Source organism: Pogona vitticeps, chromosome 5, assembly GCF_051106095.1.
Source record: "Pogona vitticeps strain Pit_001003342236 chromosome 5, PviZW2.1, whole genome shotgun sequence".
NCBI lineage: Eukaryota > Metazoa > Chordata > Lepidosauria > Squamata > Agamidae > Pogona > Pogona vitticeps.
The window spans coordinates 89,310,935-89,337,097 of NC_135787.1; the positions used below are offsets into that span (position 1 = coordinate 89,310,935).

At 40.1% G+C, this 26,163-nt stretch overlaps 1 protein-coding gene across 2 annotated transcripts in view; it reads left to right on the top strand.

The window, feature by feature from the left end:
- Nucleotides 1-26,163, top strand: part of LDB2 (LIM domain binding 2) — a 343,436-nt gene that overhangs the window by 251,644 nt on the left and 65,629 nt on the right. Inside the window, exons 4-5 of one of the 2 annotated variants that reach the window (XM_020809833.3) lie at nt 10,254-10,376; nt 14,365-14,448. In XM_020809833.3, the coding sequence (XP_020665492.3) occupies nt 10,254-10,376; nt 14,365-14,448 (207 nt within the window). The remainder of the gene's footprint in view (nt 1-10,253; nt 10,377-14,364; nt 14,449-26,163) is intronic. The other variant, XM_073001068.2, reaches the window with a different exon arrangement.

Here is a 26,163-nt window from a genome sequence, read left to right on the forward strand (position 1 = left end):
AAAACCTGTTGATACTTAGTAACCAGTGCTTTTAGATCACTCTGCTGTTCTATAGTTAGAGCAGGGCTGATCTTCACATCCCCTGGATTAAACTTAGTTTCACCCCTTCCTTCCCAGAATGGTAAATCATGTTCTTCTTTCTCAGCTGCTTTCATTGCAAAAAGCACATTTTTTTCTTCTCTGTAATATGGCTTAAGGGCATTTACATGAACCATCCTCCTGCCTAGGTGTTCACCTCCTTCGATAATGTAATTAAGGTCACTCATTTTGTAAATGACCCTGTAAGGTCTGTCCCAATTTAATTGTAGCTTATTTCCTTTGATGGTTCTCAACATCAGTACCTCATCTCCAGGGTTAAACTGTCTTTCTCGAGCCTTTCTATCATACCAAACTTTCTGTTTGACTTTCTGTGCTTTTACGTTTTCAGCAGCCAGTTCTAGATTTCTTTTGAGGCTGTTCATTAATAAGTCTATATAGGTGACTACATTTTGAGGATCTTCCTCTACCACCTGTTTCCAATTTTGCTTAATTATATCAAGTGGACCTCTCACTTTTCTCCCAAATAGTAATTCAAAAGGGCTGAACCCGGTACTCTCTTGTGGGACTGATCTGTAGGCATATAAAAGTAATTGCAATTTCTGGTCCCAGTTATTAGGGTTCTCAGCTAAATACGCTTTATTCATTCTCATAAGGGTCCCATTGAATTTCTCTGTTAACCCATTACTTTGAGGATGATAAGGAGAAGTTTCTAAATGTTTAACGCCACAAATCTGCCACAATCTCTTCATCAGTTTGGATGTAAATGATGTTCCTAAATCTGTTATAATCTCTGAAGGAAAACCCATACTACTCATATAGTTTACAAGTGCATCAGCTACAGCAGTGGTTCTTAACGTGGGCGATAATGCCCCCCAGGGGGCGATTTCATTTTTCAGGGGGGCAGTAGAATGAAAAGGGGCGGTGTGGGGGCGGCGGAGCAGAAGGGGGGTGGTAGGGGGGCGCTGGAGCAAGCCAGACCTGTGAAGATGGCTGCAGCCTTTTTACAGTGTGCATGAATATATATTTTCCTCCAATCTTAATTTAGTTTCAAAGTTTTTGTCTTGAAATTTTTAGTTCCTGCATTGTGGTTTGTTTTTATGCCCTTTTTATATTTCTTTTTGCGTCTTAAAATTTGTTTGCAACTAAATCATTAAATGTTTGTTTGTTTGTTTGTTTGTTTTATTTTATTTATATCCCGCCTATCTGGTCGTGTTAGGACCACTCTAGGCGGCTAACAACATGTTACTTTTTTTTCTTGGAACTGAATTTTGTTTTCGGGGTTATTGGATTTAAGTGTCTTAAACAAACAAACAAACAAACAAACAAACAAACAAACAAACAAACAAACAAACAAACAAACAAACAAACAAACAAACAAACAAACAAACAAACAAATAAATAAATAAATAAATAAATAAATAAATAAATAAATAAATAAATAAATAAATAAATAAATAAATAAGGTATCACCGTGGGGAGGGGGGCGATGATAACTTCCTCAATGGCTCAAGGGGGCGTTTCTTTCAAAAAGGTTAAGAACCACTGAGCTACAGTATGGGTCTCAATGTTTCACAAAGGAATGGCTTCAGGGTATCTTGTGGCATGATCAATAATGGTAAGACTAAACCTGTTTCCCCTTTTCGTAACTTTAGGTAATGGTCCAATAATATCTACTCCAATACATTTAAAAGGTGTGGAGATTACTGGTAAAGGGCATAGCTTAGCTTTAGTCCTGTCATGGTTATGACCCTGTTTTTGGCACACACCACATCTCTGACAGAAATTTCTAATTTGTTTTCCTATGTCAGGCCAATAAAAGTTCTGAGTTATTCTCTGTTTGGTCTTATTTATATCTAAATGTGCAGCAAATATGTCTGAATGTCCCCTTTCTAAAATCATTGAGCGATATTTGTCTGGTACAACTAACTGGCTTCTAATCTCATGACCCCCTTTAGAAATATTCATCAGTGTTTCTCTGTACAGCAAACCATGTTTGATAAGGAATCGTTCAGTGGATTCAGGGGATAATTCTCTGCTAGCCACTTTATCAAAACAACATTTTAAAGTGGGATCTGCTTGCTGCTCTTGGGAAAATATATTTTTCTGTGGTATTTCTAGTGAAAATGCCTCAGCTTGGGGTATATTTTCATCTCCCCCTTGGCAGTCAGTAACGTTTTCAGCTGCCTCAGTTTGTTCTTGATGTGATTGAGTAATTACTAACGCACTCTTAATGTGTTTTGAGAGGTCTGTCCCTATAAGTATTGATGCAGGTATTTGTGAGGAAATTCCAACACGCCAATTTCCTTGCCATCCTCGATAACGAATTAAAACTTCTGCTACAGGCAAAACTACCACTTCTTTTCCAATTCCTTTGATTGTCATATGTTCATTAGGAATAATGTGCCTCTGAGGTATAATATCAGGGCGACAAAGGGTAACTTGTGAGCATGTGTCTCTTAAAGCTAAATAGTTGTTTTCAAATATTCCTATATTATCACCAGCTGATTCAAATAATTGGGAATCAGTTCTTATATATAGACAGTGTCTTATTTCAGCAATAGGAAGATTATCGTCATAACTTGAGACCTCTCCACTAAAAGTATCAATTGTAGAGTCCTCTGCTGGCATTTCCATGACAACAGGCTCTTCTCTAGGGGAAGCTATCTGATAATTCTGAATACAGTAAACAGATTTGGCCTTGTTTAAATTCATTTTCTGAGGTAAAATTTCTTTATTTTCTTTTGTTTTATGACATTGGGAAGCAATATGGCCCTTCTCATGGCAGTGGAAGCAAATGTGGTCGCTCCATGAGCTTTTTCCAGCTAATTTTTCTTTTCCCTCCAAAATCTGGCTCTTGGCTTGGCCCTGTTCTGAAGGCTTTCCAACAAAATGGCCGCCCAATTTCTGCTGGCCCTTAACTTGCCCTTTGAAATATCTAGTGTTGTCCTCCCATGTTTTCCTCATGTTTTTCCCCTCAGAATACATAGGCTTTCTAATTTGGGACATGAAATCTGCAATCTCAGCTGTCTGTTTAACATCTGACGGTCATTTGTCTTTCACCAAGTATTTAATTTCACCATGTAAAAGGGAATAGAACTGTTCCAACCCTATAATATTTTTAAATTGTTGAATTGTCTGCACACCCTCTTTCGCTAACCACTTATCTAAACATTTAACTACATTGGCACCAAGCTGTGTGTAAGATTCATCTGGTTTCTTTGACAGTGTTCTGAATTTCTGTCTCAGCTGTTCTGCACTTATGCCGAACCTAGCAAACACCATCTTTTTAAATTCTGAAGAATTTTTAATCATATCGATTGGCATGTCAGCGTAGACTTCAGCCAGACACCCACTAATTTGAGATCTTAAAATTATCATTTTCTCTGACTCTCTGACAGAGAAATCTGCACATGCCCTTTCAAAAAGAGTTACAAATGCTTTGGGACAGTCTCCCTGTTTATAAGAAGGGAATTTCTTTAAATCTGATTTTGACAACTGCCCTTCTTCAGAATTGGAATTTCTGTTGTTATTATTTTGATTTAGCAATTCCAGCCTCCTAATTTCAAAAGATATTCTCTCTTTTTCCAGCTCAATTTCTCTCTCTCTCTGTCTCATTCTTTCCTCCATCTCTAGCTGTTTCATTTTGAATTCATGTGCTTGTGCTAATTCCAATTTTCTTAGGTCTGTTAAATGTTCACTAGAGGACCCTTCCTCTTGCGCTGAGGAAAATCTTTCCTCTCCCCCATTAAACTCTTCATCTGAACTAGCCGCCATCTCAGCAGATCTTGGTTCAAGTTCAGTTTTTCTACTGCGGGTTAAGGGCATTTTATTCACACAAAAGGCTCTTCTCTCTATTTTCCAAGTCTCTGTTTAAAGTGACTTTTTTTCCTGTGCTATGGTCTGTGATATTTAGTTGCAGTGTTCACCAGCACACAGCTAGTAACAGTAACTAAGATTCTTTGGCTTCTGCCCTTTTACACTGGGCCCCTTGCCAAACTAAGGATACTTTATTATTTTGCCTTTGGCACCACTCTAAATGTAATACAGCTCTACCCACTCCTAGGTTTTGCTGTTTAAATGGAGATCCCTCAGCTTTTAGCCGCCTTTGGTCTTCGCTATGTCCCCTCAGAGTTTCCCTAAACTCTGGACATGCTGACCAAACTACCACAGCCTTTGCCTAGGGTCACTCTCCCTCACAAAATGGACACCACAGAGCTGGACAAGGACACTCTCAGTTTACACACTGAAGTTATAGCGCACCTCTACTAGATTTGCTCCCCGTGAGCCAAATCCTAGAAGGTAACCCACGCTTTCCACTTCAGGTGCCCCTAACTGAAACCTTTGCTCTGGTCACTTTGGCCAAGGCTTTATTGGACAATTCGTATCCCGCAGCTGGACACCAGTTTTATTGTGACAGCCTCCTCACACATCACAAAGGAGGTGCCACATCACTCTCACACACTCACTCTATTCACGCTGCCACCAACCATTCCCTCAAATGACTCTTCAGACTAATAAATGATTTTGAAACTAAAAACTTGTGTTTATTAGTTATAACAAAAGGAATGGTAAATCACTTTAATCACTCAAATAATGAGGCAATAACTAATAAAGTACCACACACTCACACACTCTCTCACAGACCCTCACTATATAGCACAGTTCTTCACAATAACAAACCCTAACACCCTAACCGGTCCCTAACCAGTCCCTATCTAAAGCACTCACATCCATTCACTCCTCTTATATACACTGGCTCCACCCCTTATGTCCCACCTTCCGTCACGCTATTGGCAGATGACATGCAATGACGGACAGGTGGCTTCCAAGCTACCATAACATCCTTGTCTTGTATCTTGTTGGATTTGAATCTTTTCCAAGATTTGACCATTAATCTTGACTCTTGCTTTTTGTTGTGAATAAATTGATTCCACGGCTTTAAAAAAAACTTCCTTGAAGGCCCATCATCTTTAATTGGCTCAGCATAAAATTCCAGTTCACATTATCAAAGGCCTTCTCTGCATCTAAAAAGATCAGCATCATTTGTTTTTCTGGATGTGCTTCATAATATTCCAGTATATCTAATGCGGTTCTTATATTTGCTCCTAATTTCTTTTTGGGGAGAAAACCAATCTGATCTTTATGCACCATCAGGGTTAAAGCCTTTTTCAGTCTATTGGCTAATATTGAAGCAAATATCTTATAATCCATGTTTAGAAGAGATATTGGTCTGTAATTCTTAAGTTGATTCCTTTCCATTCCTGATTTGTGTATGAAGGATATCTCGGCTTCTATCCATGATTCAGGAATTTTTCCACCTGTCTCAATAGCTTCTATTTTTTTTAATGTGGCATCAATTCTTCCTGTAAGGCTTTATAATATTCTGCCAGCAGCCCAATAGAGCTCTCCAGTACTCATTAAATAAAATCATTTCAGTTACCACCTTTGCTTTGAGTACTCTTTATTGTTTATTACTTTATTGATTTATTAGTTTATTGCCAGGACAGCTCCTCTGCTGTTCTATGGCGGTTCCCATCTATTCTTCAACAACCGGCTGCTTGTTAACAAGCACATTTTGCCTCAGAAAAAAAATCAGAATTAAAGCAAAATCCATTTGTGGTGCTTATAGAAGATTAAAGATCAGTTACTCACAGTCAAGGAGTCCAAGAGATAAAAACTATAAAACACCCCTCTGTGACAACATTTGCAGCTACCTTGCCAGCATGGTGTCTTCCAGTTCTTGTGATTGAGGAAGGTTACTCTAACAAAAATCAGATTGCTGTCTGAAATTCAAGGTCCTCCAGCCCTCCTTCACAACAAGGCTTACTCTCCTGCAAGACCTTGCCTCCCCTTTCATTTCTGGGGGCCTGCAAACTGGAGATTACAGAGGTTTTCCCCAGAGCCCTGGGATTTCTCTCCACTCTTGCTGCTGTTGCTGTACCGTCCTCCCCCTGCAACATGTTCTTTAATATGAATCTTCAACATAGAGTTTCCTGGAGACATCCAAGATTGAAGCATTGACATCAGCTCAATTTGATCCTCACTAGATGCTCTAGCCTCCCTATTATTAGGATCATAACCAGTTATCAGCATGCTGATTGCGATAATGACCACTGCCTGTTGTGTAGTAGAGTAAAACTGCAAACAAAAAGACCAAAAAGACAGCAGACTGGTTCTAAGCCCACTTGGAGGAGTTGATGTCAGCCATCGAGGAAAAGAGGAGAGCTCTGGCAGCATACAAAGTCTATCCTAGTGAGTACAACTTGAAGCTTGTACCGGGCCACTCTGAAGCCTCTGTCAACTCAGGCCTCCCAGAGTGCTCACTACTCTTCTTCAACCTGCTGCCACCAACCTACACCAACCTATCCTTAATACTCAAAAAGGACAAGTGTTTCTTTTAAAACAAAAACAGTGTTTATTGATTTAACAAAATAAAAAGAATGAATCACAGGTAGTATACCAAATAGTAAATCACGTGTCTCATTTAATGTACCTCACACAGACTTTTCCCTCACTAACTCTCACAGATCTATCTCACTCTCTCAAACAATTTCTCTCATTTCTCTAAACTCTCAAAACTCCCCCTCACACATCACACATGCCCCTTATATAATCCAGCTCCTCCCCCTTCTGCACCACCCTCCGTCCTCTCATTGGCTGATGTTCCCCTGCCCAGCTGTGACGGACAGGTGAAAGCAGAGCTGTATGTTACATAGCTACAGTGGTGCCATGCATAGCGAGGTTAATCTGTTCCGGATTAACCATCGCTATGGGGAAACATGGCTATATGGAACGGAAAACACCATAGAAACACATTAAACTTAGTTTAATGCATTCCTATGGCTCTTAAACTCACCGTTCTGCGAAGTTTCTCCATAGCGCCACCATTTTCGTGCCCTCGGTAAGCAAGGGCAGGGCGTGAAAATAGTGCAGGCAGCCATTTTCGGCACCTGGTGGCCATTTTGGAACCGCCGATCAGCTGTTCCCAAAATGGTCACTGGGTGCAGAAATGATCGCAATGCGGTGTTTAGCCTATCTAAACATCGCAATGCGATCGCATTAGCGACCCCCAAAAAATTGGTCGCTATGCAGATTCTTCGTTAAACGGTGCACTCATTAAGCGAGGCACCACTGTACTTTGAATTGCTTGTGGGGAAGTCAAACTAGCTGCCAGGAGATGTTCTAATGATTATTGGTTTCAGCTCTGCTCTCAGATACAGACAGCAGTGGACACAAGTAACATCAAGGGAATGTATGATGGTATCAAGCAGGCTTTAGGTCTAATACAGAAGAAATCTGCTCGTTTGAAGTCAGCTACAGGCATGATCATCCAGGGCTGAGCAAAGCAGATGGAATGCTGAGTGCAGCACTACTCTAGCGATATTCCAGAGAGAATGTCGTAACCAAAGAGGCATTAAATAACATTAAATGCCAGCCTGTCTTGGAAGAGTTGGACAGTGAACCAACTTTAACAGAAATAAAAGCGGCCCTAGATTCCCTCGCCTCCAGCAAGGCATTTGGGAAGGAAAACATCTCTGCTGAAGTGCTGAATTGCTGTAAAGAAATCATCACCACCGAGCTGTATGAAATATTTTGTCTTTGCTGGAGGGAAGATGGAGTACCACAGGACATGAAGGATGCAAACATTGTTACATTATGTAAGAACAAAGGCAATGGGGCTACTGCAATAACTACTGTGGCATCTCTCTTCTCAGTGCTGTAGGGAAGCTGTTTGCCCATGTTGTGCTGAAGAGACTCCAGGTGATTGCAGACAGATTCTATCCAGAATCACAGTGTGGATTTCGAGCTAATAGATCCACCACTGACATGCTATTTTCCCTCAGACAGTTGCAGGAGAAATGTAGGGGACAATGACAGCCACTCTTTGTGGCCTCCATAGATCTCTCAAAGGCCTTAGATTTGGTTAGTACTGTATTTTTAAAATACTTCCCAAGATTGGATGTCCACCTCACCTCCTTAACATCATCAGGTCCTTTCATGAGGAAATGAAGGGTACTGTAATTTTTGATGGCTCAACATCAGATCCCTTTGACATCTGAAGCGGAGTGAAACAGGGCTGTATCCTCACACTGATCCTGTTTGGGATCTTTTTTGCTATCACACCTTTGGAACTGTAACAGAAGGTGTTTGTTTGTCTTTGGACTAGATCAGATGGGAGCAAATACCAAAGTCCAACTGAAATGCATGTGGGACTTCCTCTTCGCTGATGATGCAGCTGTTGCCCATTCTACTGAAGACCTCCAATAACTCATGAATTGTTTTAGCAAGGCATGCCAAGACTTTGGATTAACAATCAGCCTGAAGAAAACACAAGCCATGGGCGAGGGCATGGACTCACCTCTGTCTATTACCATCTCTACACAAGAATTGGAGGTTGTTCATGACTTTATGTACCTTGGCTCAACTATCTCTGACACCCTCTCTCTAGATGTCAAGCTGAATAAACACATTGGCAAAGCAGCTAGACTCACAGAGTATGTCTTAATAAGAAGCTGATGGTGTATACCAAGATCCAGGTCTATACAGCCTTTGTGCATGGCAGGAGAGGAAGCTGAACACATTCCATATACGTTGTCTCAGACACATTTTTGGTATCACCTGGCAGGACAAAGTTCCAAATAGAGCAGTCGTAGAATGAGATGGAATTTTTAGCATCTATACATTACTGAAACAGTGATGTCTCCATTGGCTCAGGCATGTTGTGAGAATGGCTGACAGTTGGATTCTAAAAGATGTCCTGTATGGAGAACTAGTGCAGGCAAATCACACCAGAGGGAGACCACAGCTGTGATACAAGGATATCTGCAAGTGGGATCTGAAGGTCTTAGGAATGGACTTCAACAGATGGGAAACCTTGACATCTGAGCGTTCAGCCCGGAGGCAAGTGGTGCATCATGGCCTCTCCTATTTTGAAGAGACACTTGTCCAGCAGGCCGAGGCAAAGAAGCAATCATGAAACCATCAAAATCTGGGAGCTGGACCGGTACAGATTGTATTTGTCTTCAGTGTGGAAGGGATTGTCACTCCTAAATTGACCTCCTCAGCTACACTAGATGCTCTTCCAAGTCCTCTGTTCAGAACACGTTACCATAGTCTCTTAAGACTGAAGAATGCCTTATCAATCAGGAATGGACGAGTTGCCATGGTTTAATATTATTCAGTGGAATGCTGGACTAGAGAATGGGTGAGAAGAATTGGAGGAAATGATACTACAGACTGAAAAGTAAAATGGAATAAAAGAATGAAGTAGATGATGAATAAACTTTATAAAATGTTAATAGAAGTACAGGGTCATCAAGAGGTTTTAAAGATGCTATGGGTAGCAGATTTGGGAGAGGAAATAAGTACTGAGAAATGGAAGGATTTATAGAATAAAAGAATTTTAAAATGTATCTCTGTGAGAATAAAATAATTTTTCTAGAAATTAACACCAGTGAAATTGAAATATATGGATAAAAATATTGCAAGGTATGTTGGAGATATGAGCATGAAGTTGGAACCTACTTCCACATGTGATGGGAATGTGAATATATAATTACATTTTGGAAGTTGGTTTTCAAAGAAGTAAGTGAAATATTAAATTTAAATCTAAGAGTGTCCTAAAATACTTTAAATGATATTTGAGAGGGAACGATGGAAGTTTACAACAAAATAACTGATTATAAATTTAGGAACAGTGGCTAAATTAATATTAGCAAAGAACTGGAAGGTTAAATGCTATCTCCAAGTAAATAAATGATATAAAGAAGTGTGGAATATAGCTACTGATTATAAATTAGCATGTGAAATCAGAGTAAGAAAAGGAATGTTAAATAAGAATGACTTTGAAGATATATGGAGAGAATTTATTTTGTATTAACAAAGGGTTGTGTACCTTTGCAAGAATCAGTGTATTTTTGGAAGGGGAATGGGGCTCCATAAAAGGAAGGAATGGATTATTATTCTTTACATATATTAATAAATTAAAACACTACAGTTCACAAACAAATTGAAAGAGTACTATTAATTAGCAGCAGCAATTTTAGAGGGTAACAAAAAAGATGCAACAAATAGGATTTAAAGCCACAGACCTATAAAATATATAGTCTGACCAAATGCCATCTAATGAATTGCTTTCTTTAATTCCTCTTTCTTTAATGAATGGGCATAATAAAGTTGAACAACGAAGTTTTTTTCCTTGTTTCTGCTTCTAGGTATGCACAGAAGGACGTCTTATCTTGGAATTTACCTTTGATGACCTTATGAGAATAAAAACTTGGCACTTTACAATTAGACAATACAGAGAGTTAGTTCCTCGCAGTATTTTAGCCATGCATGTAAGTAACCGGCCCATAATTTTCTCAAAAATTCCAGTAACTTTTAATGCCATAATGCAGGTATTCTTCAGGGCTTTGCAACATCCTAAATCCATGGTGTGTGTTTGTGTGGCATCAACTCCAGTATTGTAGAAGGATATTTGGATGCACCAATTCAGGCTGGTATCCCGCCAACTGCAAACAGCTGAACCACAGTTTCCCTGATTTAAAATTAGTGGCACTCCACTTTTATACCCACAAAGTTTTTAAAATGTGTTAGAGTAAGACCCATTCACCTTTAATTTATCCATGAGTATTTGTTTGAGACAGAGTGTTTAAGAAGAGGAATATATTAACCTGCTGAAATCATCCATAACTCAGCACTGATAAAATGATGTTGGGGTCCCAGAGTATCGTTGTAGCCCTAGATGGCCTCTTTTATTGTTATTGATTACTTTAAAAAATAGATTTCTAAGCTCTGGTTTGGGGGCTCAGTGACTCATGGAAAACCACAGTGGTAAGCCCCTTCTGTGAGTGAGCACTCTATGGTTTCTCATGACTCACTTTTGTGGTACAGGTGGGAATCTCTACCCTTTCACTAAGCCAGTAGTCCTCAGCCTTGGGCCTCCAGATATTCTTGGACTACAACTCCCAGAAGCATTCACCCCAACCTCTGCTGGCCAGGATTTCTGGGAGCTGAAGTCTAAGAACACCTGGAGGCCCAAGGTTGGGGACCACTGCATGAAGCCACCCAAGAGATTGGTTACAAGTGCTGCTTATATGCCTGTCATTACAACCTATTAGGCTGGCTGGTAGAAGACCCTTATGTGTGGTGGCTTCAGCCTTCTAGAACTCCCTCTGGAAGGATGTCAGGTTAGCTTCCACACTAGTTGCAAACAGGCGTTCATGAAAGCTAGTTGTGCCATTCTGCTTTTAGTTATGTTTAATCTGCTTCTTTTTAAAAACAAACAGTATTCTCACTTTAAAATAGTGTTTTATTAAATGGTTTATGATTCTAGTATTCATCTCTTTTTCCTCACAGTCCTCAGTGCAAAAACAGATCAGTCTCACTGTCATATGAATAATTCATTATTTTCCTTTCTGCCTTCCAAGTAGAAAAACGATTCTTTCACCTGTTAGGGATCCTTTTTTGTTATTATTTAAAGCATGTCTAGACTAGTCCTTCACCCTAATGCAGGGTTTGCAACTTGCTGCCTTCCAGATGTTGGTGAACTTCAGGGACCATAATTATGTACAGCCATATATTGACCTGGGTTGAAGTGAATCCAAGAACATATGGAGAACTATGGCTGCCTAACATTGATGTAGTGCAATGTTTTATGTCAGTCAGTTCAAGTTTATTGTATTAGCTAAAAGCTGTCACAATTGTTTAAAATACAGATATGGTCAAATAAAATCATGATAAAATCAAAGACATATAAAATAATAAGAGACCCTTCATATCTGGGAATCTCCCACACAACTGATCACAATGGCTTTCAGAAAATTAGCTCGAATATTTCTGGCCATTTTTGCGAACAGTGCTGTTCTATATGTAACATAAGGGTCACAGTCCAAGTGTAACCTGACCACCTTTATCTGAGGGCTTTCCTCCTGTAGAGCAGCCAAAATGTTACCCAGGAGCTTTTCTCGGGGTTCTGATAAAGCTGACAGTAGAGTAAATAGTGGAGAACATCCTTTATCTCACCTGCTCTGCAGATACACAGCCTTAGATATTTAGGGACACTCATATACCTGCCATCTAAGACAGCGGTTGGCATGGTTTGGAAGCAGAGTTCTGTGAAAGCAGTTCTCAAGGAGGCAAAAGTAAGTGTATGTAAGTATTGCACCCTTGAGTGGTTTGTTTTCGGCAGATGGTACAAGTGAGAGAAACCTGAAGAGTGGATTGAGGCCAGGTCCTGGTCGTTATCCAATTTATAGAGCCAGTCTCTCAACATTGTTTTAACCCCAGAAAAAAATGAAAATATCTGTGGAGAGGGATTTAGATTTTAGTAGGCTTTGAACTAAAGTTGCTCAGCCACCACTCTTCCATTGCTCTATCATACAACGTTTGGGTACGTGGTGGTCGGGCATATCCATCACCCTCTTGTAGTAAGAGAATATAGCTAGAGTTGCCCTGGCTTTGATGGATACCATGCCTGTCTTGGTTCTAAGAAAAGCTGCTGGAGTTCCCTGGGGTGCCGCGAGGATGTGTCTCAGAAATTTATTCTGTCCTACTTCAAGATGGTGTTTGTTGTTCTGATTCACACCCCAGATCTCAATTCCATGAAGCATTTGAGAGATGACCCTCCCTGAAAATACTTTTCAAGCTGGGGTTACTAGTTTGCCACCTTAAGAATGAAAAAAATTGACCAGAGCATGGATAGATTTCTCAACTGATATTTTCATGCGCTGTATTTGGGATTTCCAGCAGTTTTTCTCATTGAAATGCACTCCCAGGTATTTGAAGGTCTGGACTTGTTCTATTTTGTTTTCACCTATAGTCCAGCTGAACTTGGGGGGGATGCTTTCCAAAAATCATCACTTTAGATTTTGTGTAATTTATTTTATTTGCTCTTGGTGGCTAAACTCTTGGAGTTTATTTAGGCTTCGTTTCAGTCCCTTTTTGTTCATGGATAATAGAACAATGTCATCAACATATATGAGACTTGCAATCTTATAGTTCCCAATTGAGGGGGGGGGAAATGGTCTGGATGGTTTAAAGCTGTTACAATATTATTAATATAAAAGTTAAAAAGTAGGGGTGCGAGTAAGCATCCTTGTTTTACCCCTTTGTTAGTGTGAATTTCCTCTGTCAGCCTTCCATCTGTGCTAATCCTTACCCTCAATGTTGTGTTGGAGTACAGTTCTTGTATTAGAGTTAGGAGTCTCTTATCAGTGTTGGTCTTTGTGAGCTTATCCTACAGGTGGTTTCTAGTGATTGTGTCAAATGCAGAGGAGAAGTCAATAAAAGCCATGAACAGCCATTTGAATGGCCTGGTGGTATATTTGCACACAAGATGATGTAGCACATAGATTTGATCTACTGTGCTATGGCTCTTCCTAAAACCTGCTTGTTCCTGGTGAAGGATATTATTTTCCTCCATCCATTTAGTAAGCTTCTGGGAAAGAAGGCGGGTATAAAGCTTGGAGCTAATATCCAGTAAGCTGATTGGGCCATAGTTCTGGAGGATGGATTTATCGCCTTTTTTGTAAATTGGGAAAATTATGCTCTGCCTCCACCCATCGGGAAAAATTCCTGTAGCATTAATGTGAGAGAAGAGTTGTGCTAGGACTGGGGTCCACCATTCCAGGTTGTTCTTATACACCTCTGGCGGGATCATGTCCTCACCAGGTGCTTTATCTGTTGCTAGGGCATCGATATGTTTATACACTTCCTGTTCTGAAATGGGGGGGGCATTCGGGTGTAGAGTTTAGTTGAATCTGGGGGTTTCTCACTTTTTGTGGCCCAGTGTCTGCATCCCTATTGAAAATAGTTTGAAAGTAGTGGCACCAGGCATTTGCCGTGATGCAGGCATTTGGTGCAGGATTGGGACCTATATCCATAGCTGAAACCATACTCCAGAATTTTCACTGATGTAGTGCAATGTATTAAGTTATCATATATCTGGTATGTCTTGTCTCTTGTACTGGACAGGATACAACCCCCAGCTATATATACTTTCCTGCAAGATGGAGAAAATAATGTTCATCTGCCTTACAGGGTCATTGTCTGTGTTGCTGAATTACGGAATATTGTATAATATTTAAATGATAAAATAATAAAAAGATAATAATAAAATGGTGAAGTTATTGAAACAGCAACTGGAATGAAATGGACATTTCCTTTCTCTGTCAGCAAACTGGAATCAAATGTCTGTCAGAAAAGAATTTTTATTTTTATAAATAAGCAATTATAGATATTTTCTAAATGTCCTTGAATTATAATTTCAGTAGTGCATTTATTTCTCATATAAAGATATGAGAATTTATCATTGTTTTGTTGTAGGCACAAGACCCTCAGGTGCTGGAGCAGCTGTCCAAAAACATCACTCGCATGGGTCTGACCAACTTCACTCTCAACTACCTCAGGGTAAGCTTGCTGTGAGGTTTTTTTTTTTTGAAAAGGTTACTGTCACAGCCTTCACAAATTCTTCTTCATCCTGAAGTCTCTGAGTTTTTGTCATAGGCAACATGCTTGTTTGTTTAATAAACCACGTTTTCTGATAGCTCTCTGAATTCTCAGACCAATTCTAGAAAAGGGTAACCAACCTCATTAGTTCTTATTTTTCTTTGAGTAAAATATTTGGCTAACAGACATGTATTTCAGGGTAGTAATTATGAAGAGTAGAGAGACCAGCATTGAAAAATGTGGCTGATTATATCAAATTAATATTCAACAAATACACTTATTAATATTAAGGGTGATAGTGAGTGTAAAGGTAGCAGGCCACTCTGACGTCACTGCCAACTCAGGCCTCTCAGAGTGCCCACCACACCACTTCACACTCACTGCCACCAATTATAATGACTATATAAGAAGGACAAAGGTTTCCTTCAAAACAAAACAGGTTTATGGTACACAAAATAAAATATGTAAATCACAGGTAGCTAATCAAGGTGTAAATCACTGTTTCTTATTTGATCAATCACAGATTTTCCCTCACTGACTACTTAGGCACACAGGCCTCTAAAAAAAGCTCTTTCTCTCTCACACACCAGATCTAAATCTTTCTCTCCCTTCAAACCCCTTTTTCTTCCAGCTCCTCCCCCTTCAGCACCACCCTCCGTCACCCCATTGGCTGATGATCCACTGTCCAACTGTGACGGACAGGTGAGGTCAGGGCTGCCTGTTACATTACCTCCCCACTTAATAAGTTGTTTCATGGGGAAAAGCTAAAGTGCTTTTCTCTCATGTACACAGAGCAAGACAACTATACATCATATCAATAAACAACGATATATTTATCAAACACTTGCATAACATTTAAATAAACCTCTTACCTGCATTATATTGTACACTTACATACTTTACCATATCCACAGTTCCTTAATGCATATTCTTAACAATTAGATACAACATTCAAAAATTTGCTCACATAACCAATAGCAATTTTACATGGTACCAGTACATTCAACTTTTATTACATATATCATATTAAAAGTCCATTTTTTTCTTCTCTCCTTTAATCTTTGGGTCTTCTAGAAAGGGCATCTGCAGCACAGTTCTGAGTCCCTTTGACTAGTTGAACCTCAAAGTCAAAGTCCTGCAGAATCAAAGCCCAACTCATCAGTTTACTGTTGTTGGCTTTGATAGTCCTTAGCCACAATAATGGGGAATGGTCAGTACACAGTACAAAATGTCCTCCCCACACATAAGGTCCAAGCTTGCGAAGAGAATGAAGGATTGCAAGACACTCTTCCTCACCACTCGAAAGCTGATCTTCGCCCGCCTGTAGATTCCCGCATAGGTACACCACAGGATGATGTCCTCTGTCGTCCTTCTGGTTCGGCAAGGCTCTTAACTCTCTGTTGGATGCCTCGGTAACGATGGTGAACTCACACCAGCAATCTGGATCTCCCATGACCAGATTGGTCATCACTGTCCCCGACAGCTCCGTGAACGCCTCCTCGCAGCCGCTGGTACACTGGATACGATCTGCACTCTTCTTGAGTGTTAGGTCAGCAACACTACAAGGAGTAACAGCTGGTGGGGTGCATCTCCAGTTTCACTTTGGTGCATCACTCCCTGGATTAACCCTGGCTTGCTGACAGAAACCTGCCGGAATCTCCCTAGCAAGGCCCTCAATTCATTTTGTGGCTCAGGGAAAAGTCCATGACTAACTCTAACATTTTCAGGGTTATCTTTTCCTTTCCCTCTACCTTCCCAATAGGGTAAGTCAGGTTTCCCTTTGTCTGCTTCCTTCATGGCAACCCCAGCCCGGTTCTCTTCTCTATAGTAGGGCTTGATCATATCTATATGGACCACCCTCCTGCCTGGTTCTCCATCCTCCTTAATGATCCAATCGATTTAATTCATTTTAGTGACTATAGAGAATGGTCCTGCCCAATCCAGTTGCAATTTACTCCCCTTGAGAGGTCCTAGCACAAGCACCTTATCTCCAGGAGCAAAACCTCTTTCTCCGGCTTTCCTGTCACATCAGAGCCCTTGGTTCACTTGCTGCCTCTGCACACCTGCAGCATCCAACTTCAAGCTTCCCCTTAGTGTGTTCGTTATGTTGACTAAATACGAAATCACACCGTCAGGATTAGATCCCTGTATGTTCTCCCAACCCTGCTCGAGTAAGTCCAGGGGTTTCCTGACTTTTCTCCCAAACCATAGCTCCAAAGGACTGACCCCATTACTTTCTTGGGGCACAGACCCACAAGCATACAATAGAAGTTGCACCCTCTGATCCCAGTTGTAGGGACTCTCCACCGAGCATGCCCTAATCATACGCATGAGGGTTCCATCGAGTCTCCCTGCCATGCCGTCAACTTGCAGGTGATAGGGGTTGGAAGTGTCCCGTCCGATCCCACAAAGTTTCCACAATCTTTGCACGAGCTTAGAGGTAACCGATGGTCCCAAGTCAGCAGCCATCTTATACACAAACCCCATACAGCTCATACAGCCCAGCAAGGCATCAACAACATTAAGAGTCTCACTATTCCTCAGAGGAATAGCCTCTGGGTATCATGTGGCATTATCAACAATGGTCAGAATAATTCTACTCCCCATTTGGGTGACTCTAAGCAATGGTCCTATAATATCCACGCCAATACGTTGGAATGGGATAGAAATCACTGGTAAAGGGCATTGCTTCATTTTAGTCTTGTCTTTGTTATGACCCTGTCTTTGACCAACATCTTCCCCCCCTTTCTTGAGGTTCCTTAGAGACTTTCGGTACAATATGCCCTGTTCAAGGTGGAACCTCTCAGGTCTTTCAGGGGTTAATTTTGCCTCAGAAACATTCTGAAGGCATTGTTTTAGTGTGGAATCAGATTTCTGTTCTTGACTGAACGTATTGCTATTAAGTAGAAATATTTCAGCTGAGTTAATACTGTCAGGTATTCCCATCCTCTGATTTTCACTCCCTTCCTCAGCTGCCTCTGCTTTATTTTGTTGGGAACGTGTCACAACTAAAACCTTCTTCACATGTTCAGAGAGGTCATTGCCTATTAAAACCTCAGTTGGCAACTGTGAGGAAATTCCTACTTGCCAATGTCCCTGCCATCCCTGATATTGAATGGGTAATTCAGCCACAGGCAAAATAACAGTTTCTTGACCTATTCCCTTCACAGCCATGTGTTCCTCTTTTAAAATATATTTCTGAGGTACTATATCTGGGTGACATAGAGTTACTTGTGAACAAGAGTCTTTCAGAGCCATGTATTTATTATCTAAAACACAGATATTGTCCCCAGCAGTTTTAAATAATTCTTGATCCATTTTAATTAAAAAGCAATGCCTAATCTCTGCCAAAAGAAGATTAGATTCAATATTATCAGTTGGTGTAGAGAGCTCGGCTGGTGTTGCTATGGCAACTGACTCCTCCCTTGGTGGATCAACTTTTCCTTGCTGGACACAATAAACAGCTTTAGGTTTACTTAAATTTACTTTTTGAGGTACAAATTCTCTGTTTTTACCACACTGGGACGCAATATGGCCTTTTTCATTACATTTTTAAAAAGTCCTAACGTTCCATTGTTCATTCCCAGCACCTTTTCCTCCTTTTCCCTCCACATTTTGCCCTCTGGCTTGGCTCTGTTCTGAGGATTTTCCCACAAAATGGCAGCCAACCTTCTGTTGGTTTTTAAATTGTAGTCTGGGATATTTATTAGAGTCCTCCCAAGTTTTCCTCACACCTTTTCCCTCAGAAAAGCTGTTTTTTCGTATCGGGGAAATGAAATCAGCAGTCTCCCCTGCTTCTTTCAAATTCTGGGGTTTCTTGTCCTTGACCAAATATTTTAGTTCACCATGTAAGAGAGAATAAAACTGCTCCAACCCCACAACATTTTTCAAGATCCTGAACTGTCTGAACTCCCTCCTCTAACAGCCATTTGTCTAAATATCTGGACAAGTTTGCCCCTAATTGTGAGTAAGGCTCATCAGGTTTCTTAGAGACCTGAATTTTTATCTCAAATGTTCTGAGTTTATGCCATACCTGGCAAACACTAACTTTTTGAATTCAGTGTAATCTTTAATTAATTCGATAGCATCTCCACATAGATCTCAGCCAGGCCTCCACTAATTTGGGATCTTAATAGAATAATCTTTTCACATTCCCTCACTTGAAAATCCTCACACGCTCTTTCATACATCACAAGGAATGCTTCTGGATCATCTCCCTTCCTAAAAATTGGGAATTTCTTCAGGTCTGCCTTAGATAACTGACTCCCCTCAGAGTTGGCTCCCCCATTGTTATTATTGTTTTGATTTGCCATTTCTAGTCTTCTGAGTTCGAAAGCCATACGTTCTTTCTGTAGTTCTGCATTACGTTTCATTCTTTCTTTCTCCATTTCTTTTTCTATGGCCAATTTTTCTTTCTCTAGTTGTAAGGCCATTTGTCTTTCCTCAGCTTTGGCCCTCATCTCTAGTTCCATCTGAAATTTCCACTTTTTGAATTCTATTGGGGTTGTTACAGTGAGATAATCACAATAGCCAGTTGAGGATGAAGAGCAATTCCTGTGCGTATAACCAGTGAAGAATTTCACCTTTATAAGCTGCGGTGGAGGCAAGCAATGCTTGAATGTGTTTGGCTAGTTGGCCAGTGACTCTCACTGTTGTCAGCATCCAGCACTGGCAGCAGCAAGTCAGTCACCACCCATGCCTCTTCCCTCTACAAATGAATGGATATGTTGTCTACAGCTAACTGTTGATATTGTTATTTGTTTATTTTTATGCAGCTGTTAAAGTTGTGCTATTGCTTGCAATGATAAGCTGTCCCTCTTCTTATCCTTGCTACTCAGATTCTTTCCATACCTAATTAATCAAATTGCTTTTCTAATTAATTTCAGTAAGCAAACAATCATTCAAATTTTTTAATAATTCTGTTTGGCCAAAATTAGGTATAAAATTTACAAAATTAAGTTTGGAAAGTAAAGTTACACATTAGTTCCCAACTATGTAATAGATGGCGTTGAAGTTTGGGGATAATCAGCTGCCAATTACTGACATCATTTTGGATTACATCTAGCTTATTTTTGGGAATTGCTGGATTGATTCATGACTCAGGATCCCATTACACACACAATATGCTGATCCAGAGATTCTATGTGTGGTGTCAGCGTGGAAGGCTTTTTGTATTTTTCCTCCCCCATATTCTCCTCTCATTTCTTCCCTCTTCGTTATTTCACACATAACATGTACTCTATCCCTATGCCAAATTCGTCCTTCACTCCTGCTGAAGTGATATATGAAATTTACATTGTCTTCTTATAAGAGCCTGTGGCTCTTACTCCCTTACCCTGCACTCCCAGTTTGTAAAAATGTTATTTTAAATCAAGATTTGATTTTTAATTTTCTTCAAACCTTCTTCCCTCAAGGGAAGAAGACACACTCTTCTCCCACCTCCTGCAAACATTTCTGTCACCAAGCCAGCTTTATTCAAAACACATAACAAACAAAAACATTAACTGTAATGCTTTACTTTTGACTAACATTTATTAATTTTTCCTAATGGAGACTCATTATTTTGGGGATTTGTAGTACTTTTCAACTTTTTATTATAGTTTGAAGTGCTGGATATCTCAGTGGTTTAGGTATCTGGATGCAGAGCCAGAGTTTGGAGTTCGATTCCTCACAGTGCCTCTTTGATAGGGGCTGGACTCGGAAGATCTATCTGCTCCCTTTTTGCTCATCCTTTTTCATTGCTGATCCCACCTTTCTCATTTACTCAAATGTATGGGATCCTCCTCTTCCCAACAATTTTCCCTTAACATCTATAATGTCTCCTGGGCAACCCAAGTCTCCATATTCTCCATATCACCCTGTCACATCTTCATCACATATTACACAGGAGACCCTTTTCTTGTCTACTGAGTGCATCATGTCTTTCATAACTTTAAGTTCTAATGCTAGCCTATCAGACTCTATTTTATCCTCCAAATCTAGTAACCCTGCTTCAAGGATTTTATTTTTCCTTTTCAGTTCCATAATTTCTTCATTGTTGTGTCCTCAACACTATTTAGCTTTAATTTATACAGTCAGCCCTTGGCTTACTCCTTTAAATCTTGATTCAGCTTATCTCTCATTTTCTCCTTCCCTTCCTTGTTTGTTTAAAAGGAGTTCCTGTCCACCAATCCTACTTCCTTGATTTATTTCTGCTTCAGGTACTTCGATCCTACCCTGGGAGTTAGGTATCTCAATCCTCCCCTGGGAGGTAAATGCAGTTTTTAAAAAATCAAACAACAAACAAAGACAGGAAATTCAACAGAAGCTTGGGGTTCAAAAAGCAGCATATAAACATCCAATTTATCAAAAGAAAAAAAGAATATACTCATTCGCTATGGGCAGAAGTAATTCTAGCTGCGAAAGAGAAAAATTCTTCCAAGTTCTGGCAATTGGTTACTGTAAGTAACAAAACCTCCCTTGCCAAATTGATCCTCCAATCTCCCACTGTAAATGGGTTGCCTTTTATAACCAACTTTATAAAGACTTTTCTCCAATACCAGTCTCAGCTGGTGAATTTGATGCTCTACTGGTTTGGCCACCAGTTTCCCAAGAGGAAATTATATCCCATATTGCCTGACTGAAAATAGGTAAAGCACCATGGTCGGATGGTTTGCCTCCGGAACTCTTCAAAGAGAATATTGATTGGTGGGCTCTTTTCCTTGCAGCATTATTTACATATATCAACTCTACAGGCCTCTTTCCTGCAGAATGGAATACTGCAATAATAGTACCTCTATTTAAAAAAGGACTAAGAGATGAGCTGGGAAATTATCGCCCCATTAGTCTCCTAAACATTTGTGGTAAACTATATGCTAGGCATCTTCAGGATAAACTTGAGACCTGGTTGGTTGAAGAAAATAGGATAGCTGTAGAGCAAGCTGGTTTTAGAGAATGTAGATCCACTATGAACCATTGTCTCATTATCCAACACCTTATAGAGAAATATGCATCAAACGGCAAACCTCATTATATGCTGCATTTATTGATCTGAAAGCGGCCTTTGATTTGATCTCAAGACAGCAACTATGGACCAATTTAGAAGCCACCTCAATAGATAAATGATTACTTCTATTGTTGCATGTGCTACATGACAATACCAATCTCCAGGTTAGGCTCAATAGGAAAGGAAATTTAACAGAACCGGTTAACACCTATAGAGGAGTAAGACAGGGCTGCTTACTGGCCCCCTCTCTGTTTAATTTATACATAAATGACATAGTAGAATACCTGAACTCTCCTAGTCTCCACCCTCCAAAATTACATGAAAGACATATTTCTGTCCTTATTTATGCAGATGATGCCGTGCTTTTAGCAAGAACTCCAATCGGTCTAAAGAGAGCTCTTAAGAAATTTGCAGACTTCTGCAAAATGAAGAAATTAGAAATAAATTATCAAAAGACAAAAATTATGACCTTTGATAGAAGACAAAAGTAAAGGTCTTGGACTATAAATGGGCAATCTCTCGAACAGGTTTCCTGTTTTAAATATCTAGATATGGCCCTTCAATCCACTGGGGACAGAAAGGCTCATATACAATATGCAGCTACCCAAGGGGAAAAAACAGCAAATGCCATCTTAAGGTTCTACTATTCCAAAGGGGGTTGATATATTCCAGCAGCCCAAAAACTCTTTCAGGCAAAGGTGGTCAGCCAGATGCTCTACGGCACCTTTATAGGGCCTCCATCTAGCTGCTTTCATCCAACAGAGCAGGTTCAGACTAAATTCCTTAGCGCAATTCTTGAAGTTCCAAGATCCGTACCAAATGCACAAATTCGTTTAGAGACAGGCTCACTAACAATGGTAGCCAAAATTACACTAGCCTCCCTTCAGTACTATCTTAAAATAAATGATCAATTACAGGGATTAACCAATCTACTTCTAGAGGACAATTTTCAATCGAAGTGGTTGAAAGTGGTCCTAAACAAATTTGAAGTTATGGGCTTCTCTCCACAAGCAATACCGAATATGCAATGGGATGAAGCAAAATCAGCCCTTAAACAGAGAATAATGGACATGGAAAGACAGGTAGATCTCGGTAGATGCCCCAACTTTAGAGCAATAGACACACACAAATATCACTTAGTCCCCATGGCCTATTTATCACAGCTTGAGACATATAAGTTTAGGAAAGCCTTTACTCTGGCTAGATGTGAGGCCTTTCCCTCAGTGGTGTTGGAAGGCAGATTTAAGAAGATCCTGAGGGAACAGAGACTCTGCCCTCGTGGATCTGGTGAGATAGAATCCATTGAGCATATGATGCTCAGATGTAACAGGCATAACATGATTCGAGAAAAATATATTACACCTCTCTTAAAAGACATGACAAGCAATCAGACTTGGACTACTATAACCAATTGTTAATTTATCAAAATCAGATTACTACAGAACTGGTAGCGAAATTTTGGGCGGCATGCCATAGTAGCCAGAATAGATAGCCAAACCCTTAGACATTGGTCTTATATTGTTATATTTGTAGTTTTATTGCGTATTTGATTTGGCTTTTTGCAGTATATGTCAGTACTTGAAGCTCTGCATTTAATTTTTTTTATGTATATGGCTTGATGCTGTAACAATAAAAGTATGTATGGAACAAAAATTTTGGAACAAAAATTAATGTAAGAACCTGTCTTATTTTCAGGGAAACACGGTATATTGGCTTTATATGTTCTCCTGGTTCAACAACCAACCTTGAGGTACTTCAGGGATTTTTACCCATCTTGTTTCTTATCCTTTGTCCAGGGTCAAGGAATAGCATGCATCAAAATAATATATCTGGAGGAAAACAAATCTGTTTACTCAAGAACTCTCTTTATTTCATGCTAGAAGAGCTGCACTTTCTTATCCACTTCACTTAACAATTTGAGTTATTTTTATTCACAAATAAAATAAGCAAGTAACAGCTGGCCTGTTCCTGTTCCATCCCTCAGGTTTATGTGATGGAGGTAGCCTGAAGCTGTCACATGAGTGTTCCTGCTGCCAGATCAAATTCATCTGTTAAGATTGGATAATGCGCAGAGAGTTATCACCCCACTCATAACTAAATTCTGAGATCATCTTAACTGGGAGAAAGAACACTGTTCTAGGCAGCTGTGAAACTGCTTGAAATAGAAGTAGAATCAAAGTATGGAAATAAGGCTCATTGAGACAATGACAGGAATTGTGAGTGCTTAAAACCCTACCAAGCAGAGGTTAGAAGGCAGAAGGCAGACAGTGAGCAATCATGGAAGCCTAAACAGAGGGAGAAGCAGGTGAAAAAACATCTATTGGAATCATCTATAGTTACCTATGCCTGCAGATCAAGAGACTGGGCAGAGTTGTCAGACAGAGGTAACAGAAACAAAAAAAGGAACAAAGTGTGGAAACTTCTATGTTTCAAAAAAAATATTTAAAAAGGTAATTTGTTGTCGTTACTTGGTGTGGCATTGAAAAGAAGCTTGTTGTATAACATTGAATGGGATTTTTTTTACTTTTCATTAGTTTTAACATCTTAGCATTTTTTTAAAACTTAAAATTTCCTCTCAAAATGTTTCAGAATTCCCTTTAAAGATGACTTTTAAGCACAGCTAAAACACAAATAAAATTAGCTTGTTCCCACTCATCATACTGCTTTGAAATGCAGCTTCATTACAACCTCATTAGGACAGAAAGCAATGTACTACAACTAACTGTAATTGTAATTTGTTGCTTCCTGATTCTGGGATGGAAGTCCTCTATCCTGAGCTATTATTCTTCTCACTCTTAAAGAGGCCACTGCTTCTTAATGTGGCATCCTCTTTCCTTTCCCACTGAAGGGCCATGCTTATGTATCTTCCAGCCAATTTACTCCTTGCAACTGTTGAACTGGCAACAAAAGAACAAGAGCCAGCAACAAACTGAAACTTGCAGAAGGGTACAGATCTACGAAGGGGTGCTGTTAAGTATTGAGCCTTTCCCAGAAAAAAATTGAGTTAGGAAGCTATAAATTCCAGGGTGTATTGGCCAATTTGTCTGTATTCAATGGTGCAAAATTCAGCTACCTATGATTTTAATTTATCTTTCATGTTCAGGTCGAAAGTGAACATGGCAGCACCTCCAGAAAAGTTCAGTGTGGAACTGCATAGGACCATAATCAAGTTCCTGTTTCTCCAAGGGAAAGGTGCAAAGCAGATCCATAATGAAATGTGAGAAACTCTGGGTGAAAGTGGCCCTTCGTATGCAACAATTAAACGCTGGGTTGTCAATGTTTAAACTAGCCATTTTGGTGTTGAAATTGAGAAACCCAGTGGAAGGCCTGTTTCTGCCTCTGTGCCTGCAAATGTGAAAGCCATCCATGACATGATCATGGAGGACCGCCGAATATCAGCCAAATGTATTGCTATATATCAGAGAATATAAAGTGAGAGAATTTGCGCCATTATCCAAAACGACTTGGAAATGAGAAAACTGGCAGCAAAGTGGATCCCCAAACTTTTGACAACCAAACAGAAGAGGAAACGTGTGGAGTCATTGGTGGCTGTTTTGGAACATTTTGCAAGAAATGAGTCAGATTTCCTGTGCAAACTGGTAACTGATGATGAGACATGGATCTGCTGTTATGATCCTGAGACAAAGTAACAGTCTAAAAAATGGAGGCACAGTTGTTCCCCCAGGCCAAAAACGTTCCGAGTGCAAAGGTTGGCACAGAAGCAAATGGCAACAGTTTTTGGGGGTAAGAAGGGAGTTCTGCTGGTGGACTACCTCTAACAGGATTCAACCATCAATGCAAAATATTACTGTGCTTTATTGATGAAGTTGAGGCAAAACATCAAGGGAAAACGTCGAGGAAAGCTCTCCAAATGTGTCATCCTGTTGCATGACAACACCTCGTCACACATTGCAGGTGAATCAGTAGCAAAACTGATGTCCTTAAGCTTTCAAGTGATGTCCCATCCACCCTATTCTCCCAACCTGGCTCCTTCTATTATCTGTTCCCCAAACTCAAAAAACACCTAAAGGGACAACGATTTGGGAGTGTTCTGGAGGCAACTAATGCTGCAAATGAGTGATTACACCAGCAGCTGGAAGAATTTTATTTGCAGGGACTTAAGAAGCTGCAGATGTCACAAGTGCATCGACTTCCTGGGGGAATCTGTAGAATAATGTGGCAGTTACAGCTTCCTAGCTCAATTTTTTCTGGGAAAGGCTCAGTACTTATCAGCAACCCCTCGTATAATTATTGGAAGCCCAGCAACCCAATCTCTTAGCTGCAACTGGGCCATAGAAGCCACTCCAATCCTGAATGAATGAGTTCCAAAGTGCCATCCCTGATCCCTGCTCTCAGAAGGGCATGATCCAACAAGTTCAAAAACTGGTATTTAGTCTAGGGGGAACCATCTTCATGAGAAAGGAAATAACCCTGTTGCTTCCCCCTGAGCCTGAGATAACCCTCAACTGCCATGACAGAGCAAAGTATGCCAATAGAGTAAGTAGTTACTGTGATATTAGCTCCCTTTCCAATCTGATCTGCCTTGGATCTATATACGTGTATCATGACCATATTACTGTTTAGCCAAACATAAAGTCATAGAGTCATAGAGTTGGAAGAAACCCCAGAGGCCATCCAGTCCAATCCCCCGGCATGCAGGAACATCCCTCAAAGTACTCCCAACAGTTAGC